Source organism: Heptranchias perlo, chromosome 10 (genome assembly GCF_035084215.1).
Source record: "Heptranchias perlo isolate sHepPer1 chromosome 10, sHepPer1.hap1, whole genome shotgun sequence".
NCBI classification, from domain to species: Eukaryota; Metazoa; Chordata; class Chondrichthyes; order Hexanchiformes; family Hexanchidae; genus Heptranchias; species Heptranchias perlo.
The window spans coordinates 3,134,556-3,151,413 of record NC_090334.1 but is presented as its reverse complement, the minus strand read 5'-3'; the positions used below and the strand labels follow the sequence as shown (position 1 = coordinate 3,151,413).

The 16,858-nt window shown below is 44.5% G+C and overlaps 1 protein-coding gene across 8 annotated transcripts in view; it reads right to left on the bottom strand.

Moving 5' to 3' along the window:
- Nucleotides 1-400: 400 nt before the first annotated feature.
- The window catches only part of numb (NUMB endocytic adaptor protein), a 173,123-nt gene continuing 156,665 nt past the window's right edge, over nucleotides 401-16,858 (bottom strand). For 5 of the 8 annotated variants that reach the window (XM_067991133.1, XM_067991130.1, XM_067991132.1 and 2 more), the window contains 4 exons: nucleotides 6,380-6,667; nucleotides 4,826-4,987; nucleotides 4,575-4,718; nucleotides 401-2,148 (listed from right to left, as the gene is read on the bottom strand). In XM_067991133.1, coding sequence (XP_067847234.1) covers nucleotides 1,445-2,148; nucleotides 4,575-4,718; nucleotides 4,826-4,987; nucleotides 6,380-6,667 — 1,298 coding nt within the window. In that variant the 3' untranslated portion in view covers nucleotides 401-1,444. The remainder of the gene's footprint in view (nucleotides 2,149-4,574; nucleotides 4,719-4,825; nucleotides 4,988-6,379; nucleotides 6,668-16,858) is intronic. The other 3 variants (XM_067991136.1, XM_067991138.1, XM_067991131.1) reach the window with 2 other exon arrangements.

Below are 16,858 nucleotides of genomic sequence, written 5' to 3'. Positions count from 1 at the left end.
GATAAATCACCCACATAAACCTTTTCTAGATAATATCTCAAACTTTCTTGTGCAACATTCTCCAGTCTTTCTAATTAGACACCTTGCTTTTGGGATTATGTGTCACTATTTTCAAGGTTTCTTTTATTTTTACTTGTATTTACACTTCAAATAAATATAAATGTGTTTTGATCAGGGATTTGCTTTAGTAAACTGATTTAAAGAAAGCCAAGCATTTCCTGCTGGTTGACAGACAGACATGTGTCTAATAACACAGTTAAAGTGCTGGGGACTGGTCCAAGGAAAATACCTACTTGGTATATGGAATCGATCAACAACACTTCCTTGCTACTGAAATGTAATGTAAATTAACATAGAAAAGTTGTGATTTGAAATAATCAAAAAAACCTTTGCAAATATGGTCAGTCTTCTAACCATCATTTATTTCTGTTAAAGATTATAAATCTCCAGTATAAATTTCTTTCTTTATTACAAGTGATTGTAAGGCTTGTACAAGTCAAAATTAAAACGAAACCAAAAAGAAAACCTGCTGAATCCTCAAGTGAGATGCAAAGTAGCCATAACGCAGAAGGATAGACTCTCACTGATCACCACAAAGGGAGGGAGGGAGGGAGGTGGGTGTTGGAAAAGTGAGTACAGCCTGGTACCAAGGATGATTCTGCTTAACTATATTGTGCAAATCCATTTTTACATTTACAGCAATCGAACCTGACTGACCGTCTTAAAAACCCATTCAAGATAATAAAGGAAACAAGAGAATTTTCAGTAACACAGAACAAAATAAAATCTCGCTCAACAGAACATACAAGATTGATCATGGTTTATGTAGACCATAACAATACTGTTAAAAATATTTAACTGCTGCATACTAAATGATTTATAATTGGTCATCTGTTTAAGCAAGTGTACTACTCACAGCAAAATAGTCAGTTGCAAGGACCAGCGAAAGGATCACATTTACCTCAATTACTTACATTAGAATCAGCAATAAACCATTCTCTATATACATTTCGTACAACCGTTCGGTGTTTTACCTTTGGCAAGATTACTTACAGCTCAATTTCCATAACTATTTAAAATATATATACTAATGCATAAAAATAAAGATTTTGGCATCAATTTACCCAAATTGGAAGCTCCAACACAACAGAACTGCAGCATCACTCTGCAGTCCCACCACAGAATACCGACATAATTGTAGGTAGAAAGAGTTTAGAAACAAGCAGCTGATCCCCTACACGTACCATTAAAATAACCAGTTTTTCCAAGGCAGACAACAGACATGCCCCTTTGATCATTCAACCTTGCCAGATCTTTCAGTCCAGCTTTGCTTCAGGTTTAGAATGGTTCTCAGAGACTGCTAAAGCAGTTCTTCATTCCCATTGTCAACACTGAATGCTCTCCGCACACTCGCACCACCCCCCCCACAAAATCAGAGCTCTGCTCAAAGTTCAATCTCGAAGGTCTTCTGTAAGTCACTAGAGAATGGATTAGTAGGAGAAGGTGTGGCCCGTTGCTTTGATTTATATTCCAGTGCATTCCACTGAGCCTCAAATGCATCAATTTCTGGTATGCCTGCTGCCATTTGAATGCTTTTGGTTTCTGTTGTCCAGTTGCTATTTTCTGCTCCATTGAAAGCTGCTGAACCGTTAATTTGCTGGGAAGGTTTAAAGTAAGGGCTAGCATTTGCAGCAGTGCCCATGATACCACCTTCAAATTGTGGGAATGCATTTTGTTTCAAATGTGCATGGCTCTGCTGTGCAGGAGTAACCTGAGTATGGCCTGCTGTGCCAAAGACATTAGCAACCATTTGTGACGGGGTGATTCCAACCACAGGCACGTTTGGAGCTTGATATGGCATTCCGTTGGTGACCCCCAGACTGTATGGCTGAGCAGGAATAAACGTGGGCTGCATCTGAGGAACCACGCTGACCGGTGCTGCATGGGGGGTAATGAAGGTGTTGGCCTGAAAGGACTGTGGAGCCGGTGGCATGGCCACTGAAGGTTGTGGCAACGGCTGGGGTGCTGGTTGCACCCGAACACTCTTCGATACTTCTGCAAGCCAGCGATCAGCTTCTGATGGTGTGCGTTTGTGACTGGGCTGAATCGGGGTCGTTACGGTGACAGCTGTGCCCCAATCAGTGCCTGCTTAAAACAAGAGAGAAATATTGAAAAACCATCCAACAACTGTACCAGCTACACAATCTTAGAAAAGACCGTTGGTAGGAAAAAAAGTGTTCTGATTAACATTAAACAGAAAATGGCAGCAATTCTAGTTAAGGGTGGCACAGCAGGGTTGGTCTTTTACAAGAACACCAGTGTATGAGGCACACTCTCAGCCGACAGTCACAGCCCAGTCTTGCAGGAAGGAGCTAAAATGGAGCAGGAAAACTGGTCTCCTTCAGTGAAGTGCATCTCCCGTTGAGTTAACACAGGAACAGGAGGAGGCCATTCAGCCTCTCGAGCCTGTTCCACCATTCAATTAGATCATGGCCGATTTGTATCTCAACTCCATTTACCCACCATTGCTCCAGATCCCTTGATACCCTTAACCAAAGAGTAGCACTGATTGAATCAATGAGAAAGTTTGCCAGTCACATCACACATTATCCTTCTCTTCCTTCTCCTCTCCCCCATTTAAAAATTTAAGATGGAAGATAGATGAAATAGGAACAGGAAGAGCTATTCAGCCCCTCGAGCCTGTTCCACCATTCAGTTAGATCATGGCTGATCTGCACCGTAACTCCATCTACCCACCTTGGTTCTGTAACCCTTAATACTCTTATCAAACAATCTCAGTTTTGAAATTTTTTAACTGACCCCAGCCTCAAAAGGTTTTGGGGGAAGAGTGTTCCAGATTTCCACTACCCTTTGTCAGAAAACAATTCTTCACACATCACCCCCTGAACGGCCTAGCTCTAATTTTAAGGTTATGCCCCCTTGTTCTGGGCTCTCCCACCAGAGGAAATAGTTTCTCTCCAACTATCCTATCAAATCCTTTAATCATCTTAATCACCTCAATTAGACCAGCCCTTAATCTTCCATATTCAGGGAATACAAACTAGTCGTCTATGCAACAAATGGGGGAGATAAAAAAAAGACTTTTTTGTTAGGAGACATTTGACAGCTTATCACGCTCACATGCTTCATACTGACTTAACAGTAAACTGGTCATCTTTTTATCTTTAAGCCTATGTAAAGCATTGTGACAATTGAATACTACTTAGAACTGAGGAGTTTTAATCTGCTAAATCCTAAACGCTATTAAGAGGTTCAAAACTAATAATTTGTGCAGCATAAAATCTTGTAACAATTAAACATTTCCTAATTGCATAGTGGTTAAAATATTTTAATTATTGACTTTTAACCTACTGCAGTGGTGCTACTGCAGTCAAAGAATTTAATTAGTAGTTGAGATCAGGAACTTTAAGGCAAAAGGCTCACCTATTCCAGTATGTATGGAGCACCATGGATAAAAACAACTTGCATCTATAGTGCTTTAACATAGAAAAACATCCCAAGATGCTTCAAGAGCGTAATCAGACAAATATCTACCCCAAGCCAAGGGAGATATTAGGAAGATGACTAAAAGCTTGGTCAAAGAGGTAGGTTTTAAGGAGCGACTTAAAGTAGGAGAGGCGGAGGGGTTTATGGAGGGAATTCCAGAGCTTGGGGTCAAGACGGCTGAAGGCACGGCCGCCAATGGTGGAGCGAAGGGAGTGTGGGATGTGCAAAAGGCCAGAGTTAGTGGAACGCAGAGTTCACGGAGGGTTGTAGGTGTGGAGGAGTTCATAGAGATAGAAGGGGCACGGCCATGGAGGGATTTGAACATGACAATAAGAATTTTAAATTCAAGGCATTGGGGGACCGCGAGCCAATGTAGGTCAGCAAGCACAAGGGTGATGGATGAGTGGGATTTGGTGCAGGTTAGGATACAGGCAGCAGAGTTTTGGACGAGTTGAAGTTTATGGAGAGTGAAGGATGCTTGGCTGGCCAGGAAAGCATTGGAATAGTCCAATCTGTAGGTGGCAAAGCCATGGAAGAGGGTTCCGGCAGCAGATAAGCTGAGGCAGAGGCAAAGACAAAGACAAGGACAAGCAATGTAGGCAGTCTTTGTGGTGGAGAGGACGTGGGTTTGGAAGCTCAGCTCAGGGTCAAAAAGGACAGCGAAGATTGTGAACAATCTGGGTGAATTTGACAGTGACCGAGGAGAGGGATGGAATTGATGTGCAGAGTTTGTGGGGGATGGTGAAGATGATGGCTTAGGTATTCCAAATGCTTAACCTGAGTCCCGTGAAACAAAAATGGAGAGACATCAGTAGCAATAATTGTAGATATGTACGTCTAAACTGCATAATCACAGCATACTGAATTTGAAATACTTAACTTCAAAGTTATTTAAGGTTTAGCATTAATATATACCACCATAGACCAGTTATTTAATTGATTCATGAGTTGTCCAAATTTTTGGTCCTGTGCAAAATAATTTGGGGCTATGTAACAAATACTTAATTATAAAAATGCCTCTTGCTTCCATCTCCAGTTATATCCCTAAACCATATGTATAGCCTTACTTGCAGCAATTGTAGCTCCTGCACTAGTTGCTGAAGTGACCTGGGCCCAAGGGTTTGTATCACGCACTGGCATTACTGTGGGAGACATGGCAGGTGCTGCTGGTGCTGAAACAGGCAGTGGAAAGGCTGAAGCTGCTCCATTGACTACAATAAGAGGAAATATCAAATGGTCAAATCTGCAACACCACAACCCGAACATTCTTTGGCAAACTTCAGTCATTCTCCAAAGTGCCGTCAAACCAGCTACACACCTTGGAAGGCAGTTACTTGAGGTGCTGCACCTATTGTAGGTTTCGTCATTGGTGCAGAAGAGAATGGGTCCTCCACTTGTCCACTGAATGCATGCGTTATTTGAGAGCATAGGGAGCTTATACTGTCCACTTCAGCTGTACAATCACCTTCAATTTCAGGCACTGAATAAAGATAGACAAGAACAATCGCTATAATGTTTCCATCAGGCGATGCATTTCCCCGCTGATATTTTAATGCAGTCCAACATAGTAAAGCCAGAATGCTAGTACTCAGAGCAAATGTAGAGTCAGGACAATGACCAAGTGCGTGGCTTATATGAAATACAATATGGTTTGCTGTATTCCAGCACAGCCCTTTCACCTCTGGGCTCAAGTACAAATCCAATCCAGACAGTCATCCTTCTTGGAAAGCTGTTAAAAGTCTAAGGTCAGCTAGTGTGAACATATTCAATCCAGGTGTCAGTGGAAAGGAGTCCACAGCGATACAAGTGTCTTCAAAATGGAACCAATACTAAAATTTACAATTTGGAAAGTAGTCAGATCATATGGAAAGAGTTGCGCTTTGATATTTAAATGAAACTTGATCAAAGAATACTAACTGATGATGTTAACAAAATTACTTTCTCAGTTACTGCCTAAAGTAATGGGCACAAACACAGTCCACATTCAGTTCCTACCATCTTCGATCTGCATCTGGTGATATACCAAGAAACAGCTCCCCCATGGCCCTTGGGTAGGGGTGAGCCATACAGACCTAGAGTCATCCCTGCAGTGTGCAGAGTTCGCTGGTATCAGCCAGTGCATTGGCTAAGGTGCTACAACGAGTCTCAAACCCCTGGGCTTGTGAAGGGAACAATTACCCAGGCCTTCTGTAACTGATCAGTAACCAGTGACCCCTGTCTGTATAGATATCTGGCTCACATATGAAGAACCATCAATTGAGCATGATACTGGAAAGCTACAAGTGCCCGTGGAACCATACCCCAGCAAGAGTCAGCACCCAGGAGCGGTGTGGGCTAAAGTATAAAAACAAAGATATACACCATGTGTGCCAATAAATGTGTAACCAAAAAAAATTTCCCTTTCCTAGACATTAGCTTATAAAAGGAAGAAAATGAGAATTTGATATCAAATGAGAAACAAAAATGACAGGAGGAACCAAGTGAATACCTGTGCATCTTGGACACACAGGGTTAGTTTGGCACTTAATTCCAATACCTGAAAAGGCAAACCCACATTTGCACTCCGTCTATCCACAACTGCATTTTTAAAGAGAAAAGAGAAGGCATAAATGAGACAAGCTTATCCTAATTTCAGTACCTTGCGCAGCCATTTTGCTTAGATTATTAATGGAAAAATATGTGCGACAGGCCAGTACAGGAGAATCAGCCTTCACAAGCAAACAATACAGTAGGTGATTAGAAAACTCAAGTTTTCACAATCGTTAAAAACACAACTCTCAAACCCTCCACTGAGAAACCACTGCATGAATAACCGTTCTTGCCAATATTATTTCATTCTTGCCCCAAGTATAAAACTCTCAGGACCTCGTACCTGTGTTTTTAATTTGAAAATCTGTCTTTCTTTGCATCGTTGAAGGCAACTCATTTATTCGAAGTGACATTTGCCTCTTGAATGGAGATGTTGTCTGGCTCAGCACTGGGAATCCTCGGAAAGATCCTTGCCTGGCGAGTTGCTCCACAGGTGCATGCCTTCTTGGTATGGCATGTATGTTGCTGGATTCCTTGTTTTCTGTAACGGTGGATGGGGCAACTGGTGAAGCTGATGGAGCTGCAGGTAACGCAGCAGACGTGGTTATGACAATGGTTCTCTCTGCTTCAGCTGTAAGTAAAACATCACAACTTTAGTCAAGTTTGGATTTAAAAAACATCAGTTAGACATGTTTCCAAAATCCTGACAGTATTTTCTTCACAAAGGTATGGCATTTTAAAGAAAACACATTTTATGCCTCAGTTTTTGACACCTTTTGATCAACAGTGCAAGATGGCCACAGAAAGGAGCACCAGCCTTTTAATCAACACAACACTAAACAAAAACAAAAATGTTCGGCACTTTAAGGGCCAATAAGATATCTACTCAGTAAACTTCAACAAGGCTTTGTGTATCACTGTTGATACTCCACACCAACTTGATGAAATAAAATGTGCAGCTCAGTCAATCAACTGCAAAACAATGCAATTCATGAGTCCACCGTGGCCAAAACAGAGCTTATTACACCGGGAATTGGGATGAGGCTTCAGCCTCAATTTAATACAAAGTCCAGAAGTTCTTTTTGAAGTTACTATGTAATTCTTGAAATATATTTCAATTCTCTGCAGCAAAATGGCTAAACTCTCAGTTTAATTAAAAAAATACAATGTGTCTGTATGTTAAATCAAAAACTTTCATTCCAGATCTGTGACTTGGTCATCTAACACATTCTGTCCTGGTCTAAGATGACCATGTGAATTAACTACTTCTTCCTCACGACAGATGGTTTTAAGATGATAGACACAAAGGCGCTAGTATAATGTGAAGTTATCCACTTCGGAAGGAAAAACAGAAAGGCAGTGTATTATTTAAATGTTGATGTACAAAGGGACCCGGGTGTCCTTGTACACCAGTCACTAAAAGCAAACATGCAGGTGCAGCAAGCAATTAGGAAGGCAAATGGTACATTGGCCTTCATTGCAAGAGGATTTGAGTACAGGAGCAAGGATGTCTTACTGCAGTGAAACAGGGCCTTGTTGAGGCCACACCTGGAGTATTGTATGCAGTTTTGGTCTCCTTACCTAAGAAAGGATATACTTGCCATAGAGGGAGTGCAGCGAAGGTTCACCAGACTGATTCCTGGGATGGCAGGACTGTCATATTAGGAGCGATCGGGTCGACTCGGCCTGTATTCACTCGAGTTTAGGAGAATGAGAGGGGATCTCATTGAAACATATAAAATTCTGACAGGGCTAGACAGACTGGATGCAGGGAGGATGTTTCCCCTGGCTGGGGGGGTCCAGAACGAGGGGCCACAGTCTCAGGATACGGGGTAGGACATTTAGGACTGAGATGAGGAGAAATTTCTTCACTCAGAGGGTAGTGAACCTGTGGAATTCTCTACCATAGGAGGCTGTGGAGGCCAAGTCATTAGATGTATTCAAGAAGGAGCTAGATAGATTTCTCGACACAAATGGCATCAAGTGGTATGGGGAGAGAGCAGGAATATGGTATTGAGATAGAGGATCAGCCATGATCATACTGAATGGCAGAGCAGGCTCGAAGGGCCGAATGGCCGACTCGCCTACTCCTGCTCCTATTTTCCATTCTATACATTGCCACTGGAGTATTGGAATACCCTGCACATTTCTTCTAGTCTTCATTATTTTTTCACGATATTATGGACAACACAAAAATAGGAAGTGTGGTTAACTATGAAGTGGTCCATATTTGATTTCAGAAGAGCACAGACAGGTTAGTAGATTGGGCAGATGTCAGATGAAATTACTGTAGAGAAGAGAGGTGATATCCCTCACTCAGCGACAACTCATCCATGGTAATTTCAACTGTGCCCTCTCCTTGAGCTCACTACCCTCTTGCTCTCCCTTTACCTCTCCTTCCATATAAACTTCGACCCATATTCATGACCATCCACTCGACCGTGCCTTCTCATGTGGTCTCTCCATTCCCATCGTTCCAATCACAGACAAGACCACCTGATCACTTCCTTGTATCCCTCACGACTCACATCTCCCACCCTCTGAGTGTGCCCTGGAAAAAAAAACTTCCCCGCACCCCAACACCACCACCCCACCCCCCACCCGATCCAAGTCATTTACAATGGCACTTTCAAACTCCCAATAGAGGCCACGATATTTCTGCAGTTATCGATCTGCTTAATCAACTCCCTCACCTCCGCCTTTGATGCCTGTGTCCTAAGTAAAATCCTTAAGCTTTCCCACCATAGTAGTTCCCCATGATATGATCCTCATCTCTACTCCCTTAAGTCCGGGGAGGGGAGGGGGGCAAGACTTCAATGTACATAGCGCACAATTGGTTTAGCCATTCACCACCAGATCTGGCTGGACCACATAGAGCACTATTGGGCCCTGCTCTCCTCTGCTAAAACTGCTCACTACTCCAGGATCATCCTGGAATGCAAGGATAACCCACGGTGTCATTTCTCCACGACCAACAGTTTCCTTAAACCCCTCCCCTCTGCCCCCTCCAACAACTGTGAGTTCATAGACTGCTTTGTCACTAAGATTGAGACCATCCGTTCAGCTGCCTCTGCCGCATCCCTCCCTTCCCCATGCCCATCAGGCCAAGCTAGCACAAGGTTCCTCCCTGCCCGAGCCCTGAACTTGCATCTTTCTCTAGTTTCTCTCCGATCTCCCCTCATGCAACTCCGAGCTCATCTTGTCCATGAGACACATTCCTGCTCCCTCGACCCTATTCCCACTAAACTGCTGACCACCCAACTTCGCTGTCAGTCCCCCATGTTAGCTCACATTGTAAACAGTTCCCTCTCCTGAAGTACCGTCCCCCTCCCTTTAAAATCTACCGTTACCACCGGGCTCCTCAAAAATCCCACCCTTGACCCCTCTGTTCTTGCAAACACCGCCACCCCCCTGCCTCCGTTTCCAACCTCTCTCTCCTCTTCAAAGTCCTTCAATGTGTTATCGCCTCCCAAATCTGTGCCCATCTTTCCCCAAATGCATGTTGGAACCTCACCAATCAGGTAAACACCCCTGCGACAGCACTGAAAGGGCCAGAGTCAAAGTTACAAATGACATCCTCTGTGACTATGACCCCCTCATCCTCTCGACCCCTCTACCTCCTGTGTTATCAGATTGCTTGACTGACATCCAGTCCCGGATGAGCTGCAATTTCCTCTAATTAAATATTGGCAAGATTGAAGCCATGGTCTTCAGCCCCCACCACAAACTTAGTTCCCGAGCCACCGACTCCATCCTCCACTCCGGCCAGTATCTCAACTGAACTAGACCATTCGCAACCTCCGCATCTTATTTGACCCCGAGATGAGCTTCCGACCCATTTCCTCTCCACCACCAAGACTGCCTACTTTCACCTCCGTAACATTGCCCGTCTCCGCTCCTGCCTCATCCCATCTGCTGCTGAAACCCTCATCTGTGCTTTTGTTACCTCCAAATTTGACTATCCCAATGTTCTCCTGGCCGGCCTCACATCTTCCACCCTCCATTATCTTGAGCTCATCCAAAACTCCGCCCGCATCCTAACTCGGATTTTCAAAGGAACTTTGATAAGGTACCGCACAGTAGACTCATGACTAAGGTCAGAGCATGTGGAGTCAGGGGACAGGTAGCAGAATGAATAGCAAACTGGCTACAAAACAGAAAAGAGAGTAGGGATTAAAGGTAGTTACTCAGACGAGCAAAAGGTGGGAAGTGGTGTTCCACAAGGATCGGTGCTGGGACCACTGTTGTTCACCATTTAGATAAACGATTTGAATCGGGAACTGGAAATACAATTTCAAAATATGCGGACGACACCAAATTTTGGGGGGGGGGGGGGGGGGGGAGGGTACAGTTAATGCCAAGGAGGATTGCGACAAATTACAGGAAGGCTTTATTTTTATTCTTTCATGGGATGTGGGTGTCACTGGCAAGGTCAGCATTTATTGCCCATCACTAATTGCCCTCGAGAAGGTGGTGATGAGTCGCCTTCTTGAACCGCTGCAGTCTGTGTGGTGAAGGTTCTCCCACAGTGCTGTTGTGTAGGGAGTTCTAGGATTTTGACCCAGCGACAATGAAGGAACGGCGATATATTTCCAATTTGGGATGGTGTGTGACTTGGAGGGGAACGAAGCAGCCTTGGTGAGTTGCTGCAGTGCATCCTGTGGATGGTACACACTACAACCACAGTGCGCCGGTGGTGAAGGGAGTGAATGTTTAGGGTGGTGGATGGGATGCCAATCAAGCGAATGGTGTCAAGCTTCTTGAGTATTGTTGGAGCTGCACTCATCCAGGCAAGTGGAGAGTATTCCATCGCATTCCTGACTTGTGCCTTGTAGATGGTGGAAAGGCTTTGGGGAGTCAGGAGGTGAGTCACTCGCCGCAGAATACCCAGCCTCTGACCTGCTCTTGTAGCTACAGTATTTGTATGGCTGGTCCAGTTAAGTTTCTGGTCAATGGTGACCCACAGGATGCTGATGGTGGGGGATTCGGCGATGGTAATGCCATTGAATGTCAAGGGGAGGTGGTTAGACTCTTTTGTTGGAGATGGTCATTGCCTGGCACGAATGTTACTTGCCACTTATCAGCCCAAGCCTGGATGTTGTTCCGGTCTTGCTGCATGCGGGCACGGACTGCTTCATTATCTGAGGGGTTGCGATTGGAAATGAACACAATGCAATAGTCAGCGAATATCCCCATTTCTGACCTTATGATGGAGGGAAGGTCATTGATGAAGCAGCTAAAGATGGTTGGGCCTAGGACACCGCCCTGAGGAACTCCTGCAGCAATGTCCTGGGGCTGAGATGATTGGCCTCCAACAACCACTACCATCTTCCTTTGTGCTTGGTATGACTTCAGCCACTGAACAGTTTTCCCCTGATTCACATTGACTTCAATTTTACAAGGGGCTCCTTGGTGCCACACTGTCAAATGCTGCCTTGATGTCAAGGGCAGACACTCTCACCTCACCTCTGGAATTCAGCTCTTTTGTCCATGTTTGGACCAAGGCTGTAATGAGGTCCAGAGCAGAGTGGTCCTGGCGGAACCCAAACTGAGCATCGGTGAGCAGGTTATTGGTGAGTAAGTGCCGCTTGATAGCACTGTCGACGATAATCATCAGCAAAGCGATGAAAGGTGAGAGTAGACTGATGGGGCGGTAATTGGCCGGATTGGATTTGTCCTGCTTTCTGTTGGCAGAACATACCTGTGCAATTTTCCACATTGTTGGGTAGATGCCAGTGTTGTAGCTATACTGGAACAGTTTGGCAAGAGGCACGGCTAGTTCGGGAGCACAAGACTTCAGCACGACAGCCGGGGTGTTGTCGGGGCCCGTAGCCTTTGCTGTATCCAGTGCACTCAGCCATATCACATGGAGTGAATCGAATTGGCTCAAGACTGGCTTCAGTGATGGTGGGGATATCGGAAGGAGGCCAAGATGGATCATCCACTCGGCACTTCTGGCTGAAGATGGTTGCAAACGCTTCAGCCTTGTCTTTTGCACTCACATGATGGACTGCCATCATTGAGGATGGGGATATTCATGGAGCCTCCTCCTCCCATTAGTTGTTTAATTGTCCACCGCCATTCATGACTGGATGTGGCAGGACTGCAGAGCTTTGATCCGTTCCATTGGTTGTGGAATCACTTAGCTCTGTCTATAACATGTTGCTTCTGCTGTTTAGCATGCATGTAGTCCTGTCTTGTAGCTTCACCAGGTTGGCACTTCATTTTTAAGTACGCCTGGTGCTGCTCCTGCACTCCTCATTGAACCAAGGTTGATCCCCTGACTTGTTGGTAATGGTAGAGTGAGGAATATGCCAGGCCATGAGGTTACAGATTGTGCTGGAATACAATTCTGCTGCTGCTGATGGCCCACAGCGCCTCATAGATGCCCAGTTTTGAGCTGCTAGATCTGTTCTTAATCTATCCCATTTAGCACGGTGGTAGTGCCACACAACATGTTGGATGGTGTCCTCAGTGTGAAGATGGGACTTCATCTCCACGAGGACAGTGTGGTGGTCACTCCTACCAATAGTGTCATGGACAGATCCATCTGCGACAGGTGGATTGGTGAGGACGAGGTCAAGTCGGTTTTTCCCACATGTTGGTTCGCTCTCCACCTGCCGCAGGCCCAGTCTGGCAGTTATGTCCTTCAGGACTCGGCCAGCTCGGTCAGTAGTGGTGCTACCGAGCCACTCTTAGTGATGGACATTGAAGTCCCCCATCCAGAGTTCATTCTGTGCCCGTGCTACCCTCAGTGCTGCCTCCAAGTGGTGCTCAACATGGAGGAGGACTGATTCATCATAAGGTAATCATAAGGAGGTTTCCTTGCCCATGTTTGACCTGATGCCATGAGATTTCATGGGGTCCGGAGTCAATGTTGAGGACTCCCTCCTGACGGTATACCACTGTTCCGCCACCTCTGGTGGGTCTGTCCTGCCGGTGGGACAAGACATACCCAGGGATGGTGATGGAAGAGTCTGGGACGTTGGCTGAAAGGTATGATTCTGTGAGTATGGCTATGTCAGGCTGTTGCTTGACTAGTCTGTGGGACAGCTCTCCCAATTTTGGCACAAGTCCCCAGATGGTCGTGAGGAACACTTTGTAGGGTCGACTGGGCTTGGTTTGCCTTTGTCCTGTCTGGTGCCGAGTGGTCCATCCGGTTTTATTCTTGTGACTTTCTTCAGCGAGATTGTACAACTGAGTGGCTTGCTAGGCCATTTCAGAGGATAATTAAGAATCAACCATATCGCTGTGGGTCTGGAGTCACATTTTGACCAGACCGAGTAAGGACGGCAGGTTTCCTTCCCTAAAGGGCATTAGTGAACCAGATGGGTTTTTACGACAATCCGGTAGTTTCATGGCTATCATTACTGATACTAGTATTTTAATTCAATTAATTAAATAAAATCTGGAAATCCTCTTTCCCATCCTAAACATTCACTCCCTTCACCACCGGCACATATTGGCTGCAGTGTGTACCATCCACAGGATGCACTGCAGCAACTCGCCGAGGCTTCTTCGACAGCATCTCTCAAACCCGCGACCTCCACCACCTAGAAGGACAAGAGCAGCAGGCACATGGGAACAACACCAAGTCACACACCATCCCGACTTGGAAATATATCGCCGTTCCTTCATTGTCGCTTGGTCAAAATCCTGGAACTCCCTTCCCAACAGCACTGTGGGAGACCCTTCACCACACGGACTGCAACGGTTCAAGAAGGCGGCTCACCACCACCTTCTCAAGGGCAATTCGGGATGGGCAATAAATGCTGGCCTCGCCAGCGACACCCACATCCCATGAACGAATTCAAAAAAAAGATGGTCACTAATAAATCCAATAGGGAATTCAGGAGAAACTTCTTTACCCAGAGAGAGGTTAGAATGTGGGACTCGTTACCAAAAGTAGCTGAGGTGACTAGCATAGATGCATTTAAGGGGAAGCTAGATAAACACATGAGGGAGAAAGTATTAGAAGGATATGTTGGGGTTAGATGAAGTAGGGTGGGAGGAGGCTTGTGTGGAATATTGGCATGGACAAGTTGAACTGAATGGCCTGTTTCTGTGCTGTACATTTCGAAGTAATTCTATGTAGCTTCCACCCATCACCCCTGTGCTCACTGACCGAATTGGCTCCTGGTTCGGCAACGCCTCAATTTAAAAATTCTCATGCTCGTATTCAAATCCCTCTATGGCGTCCCCCTTCCCTTTCTCTGTAACCTCCTCCAGCTCTACAACCCTCCAGAGATCTCCGCGTTCCTCCAACTCCGGCCGCTTACACTTTCCCGCATTACCTTTGCCCCATCATTGGCTGCTGTGCCTTCAGCTGAATAAGTCCTAAGCTCTGGAATTACCTCCATGAACCTCGCTGCCTCTCCAACCTTTCTCTATTTCCTCCTTTAAGACTCTCGTTAAAACCTACATCTTTGAGCAAGCCTTTAATCACCTCTCCTAATATCTTCTTTGGCTCAGTGTCAACTTTTGTTTGCTTACGTTCCTGTGAAGCGCCTTGGGATGTTTTACTACTTTAAAGGCGCTGTATAAATGCAAGATATTGTTGAAACCTTTTGCAAGGAAGAATAAAGAGAGGAAATATCAACAAAATGGTAAAACTTTAAAAGGAGTGGAAGAACAGAGACACTTAGGGGTTCAGATACGCAAATCTTTAAAAGTGGGAAGACAACTTGATGAAGCATGAGATTCTAGGTTTTATAAATAAAGTGTGCAAAAGCAAAGAGGTAATGTTAAGCCTGGCGAAGCTGCAGTTAGAATACTATGTCCAGTTTTGGGTGCTTCACTTGAGGCAGAATAGCAAGGCCATGGAGAGGGTGCAGAAGAGATTCGCGATGATGCCAGGGAAGAGAGGCGCTAGCTATTTAGACTAGAGAAATTTGGACTCTTTTCACTAAGAGAAGGTTAAGATGACTTCTGATAGAGGTGTTCAAAATCACGAAGGATGTTCGCTATTTGCACAGGATGGTGAGACAGTATCTTGAGGATAAAGTGCAGACAACCAAATAATGATGGGAGGTGTTAGGAATTTTTTTTATATACAGATAGTTGTAAGGACATGGAATGTCCCATCAGAAACAGTGCTGAAAGCAGAGTTCATCGCTGTTTCTGAAAGGGAAAAGGATAAATATATGGAAAAGAAAAAATTGGAGTAGTAGGATGGGACAAAGCAGCACAGACATGAGCTGAATGACCTCTATGGATTTGAGATATTTAAGTGATGAACTGTGAAGTGTTAAATCACTTATTTTATGTACGGTCTTCCTCATTCTTTGAACACAGCCACCATGTAGGAATAAAAAGCACCGATACAAAGTCCCATTAAGAGTTTGGTACTACAAAAAAGCCTTATTGGTCACATGGTTTTCCTTACTGCTGCCATATATAGAACCTTATTCTGTAATCATGCCTCAAACTCATTCAACAGGAGGCAGCATCAGAAAAACTGAGTTACTGCAAGTAATTAAGACACATGAATTGGGTAGCCCCAATTGCACCATATCAAAAGAGAACACTAAGTGACAGGGAAGATGCTTCATGAGTGTGGTTTGAACTATATTCAAGGAATGAGAACATAATCTCTGTAGGAGGTAATTTGATATTCTTCCTCATTTGTTCACTTCCAGTGGCAAATTACATATGCCAAAAAGTTGTATAGAAAAAAGAGCTGTACGCTGTATGACTGAATGAGGCCAATTTGGAGCACCACTTGTTGGCTTGAGCTGTCAGATCAAACAGTATTGCTTCATGAAAGTATGCAAATTGCTCCCTGCAGTTACCTTGCAAATAGTGTTGAGAATAAAGCACTATATATAGCAGGGAAGGACCACGTGATCGATATGGATCTTGTAAAGCACCAAACTCTTAAAAAGTGACTGCCCCCTCACCTTCCACCCCAGGTGGTCTGTTCATTTGTATGTGGAGTGAACGAGGAAGAGTGAAATAGTTACATGTCGGTCTCTATTGAGGAAGGAATATGCTGAAGTGCCTGCATCCAGAATTGGTCTGATTTCTTAGCTGGGCATCTCAAGTTGATCCATTGGTTTGCACAGAGCAGCTGACAGTGCTGCATGTATAGAGAACATGGTAGACTTGATTTTCTTGAAGGGCTGGATCAAATGGCCAAAGGGCCTTTTTCATTGGAGCCTATCGTGGCAGTTGTGCACTTAGCCAGTAGTTTTTCCACCTTGAGTATCTCTGGATCAGTTTCCATGGGACACAATGAAGATATTTCCTACCACCTAAATTCTGCATTCCACAATTCCAAGTCATCTCATTCCCTGTACTGTTCTTGTATAAAGCACATAACATAATTGCATTGAGCCTTCAAAAAATCTCATATCTATTGCTTAGAGGTGATGGAAACTTCTAGCACTGCTCTGCAATTTGTCACAAAGCTCAAATCAGTCACAAAGCTCAAATCAGTCACAACAATTATGAGAACTGTTTGAATCACACTAATAGATCTGATAGAAGAAATGAACATTCTTCTAACATATACACGATGGCTTAATTGTTCAGTTTGAGGATCAATGATAACAGACTGCTAATTACTTTATAATTCTACTTTTGAACTGGAATTTTTTTGAACATTACCAAACTGACACATTCAGGAAATGTGCAAGGCTTCGAAAAAGGCTGGGGTAGGGAAGCATAGTGTTAACGCTCAGTATGGCATGGAGGGCTGGTGGATGCAGATTTGAGTCTTGTTCCACTCAGTTTCTTATTTGAATTGCACTGGGTGAGGTGACAGCAAAAGGAGATTGCTGTGACTGGAGGGGATACTCGTGACCGGGCAGTTCTTGGTGCC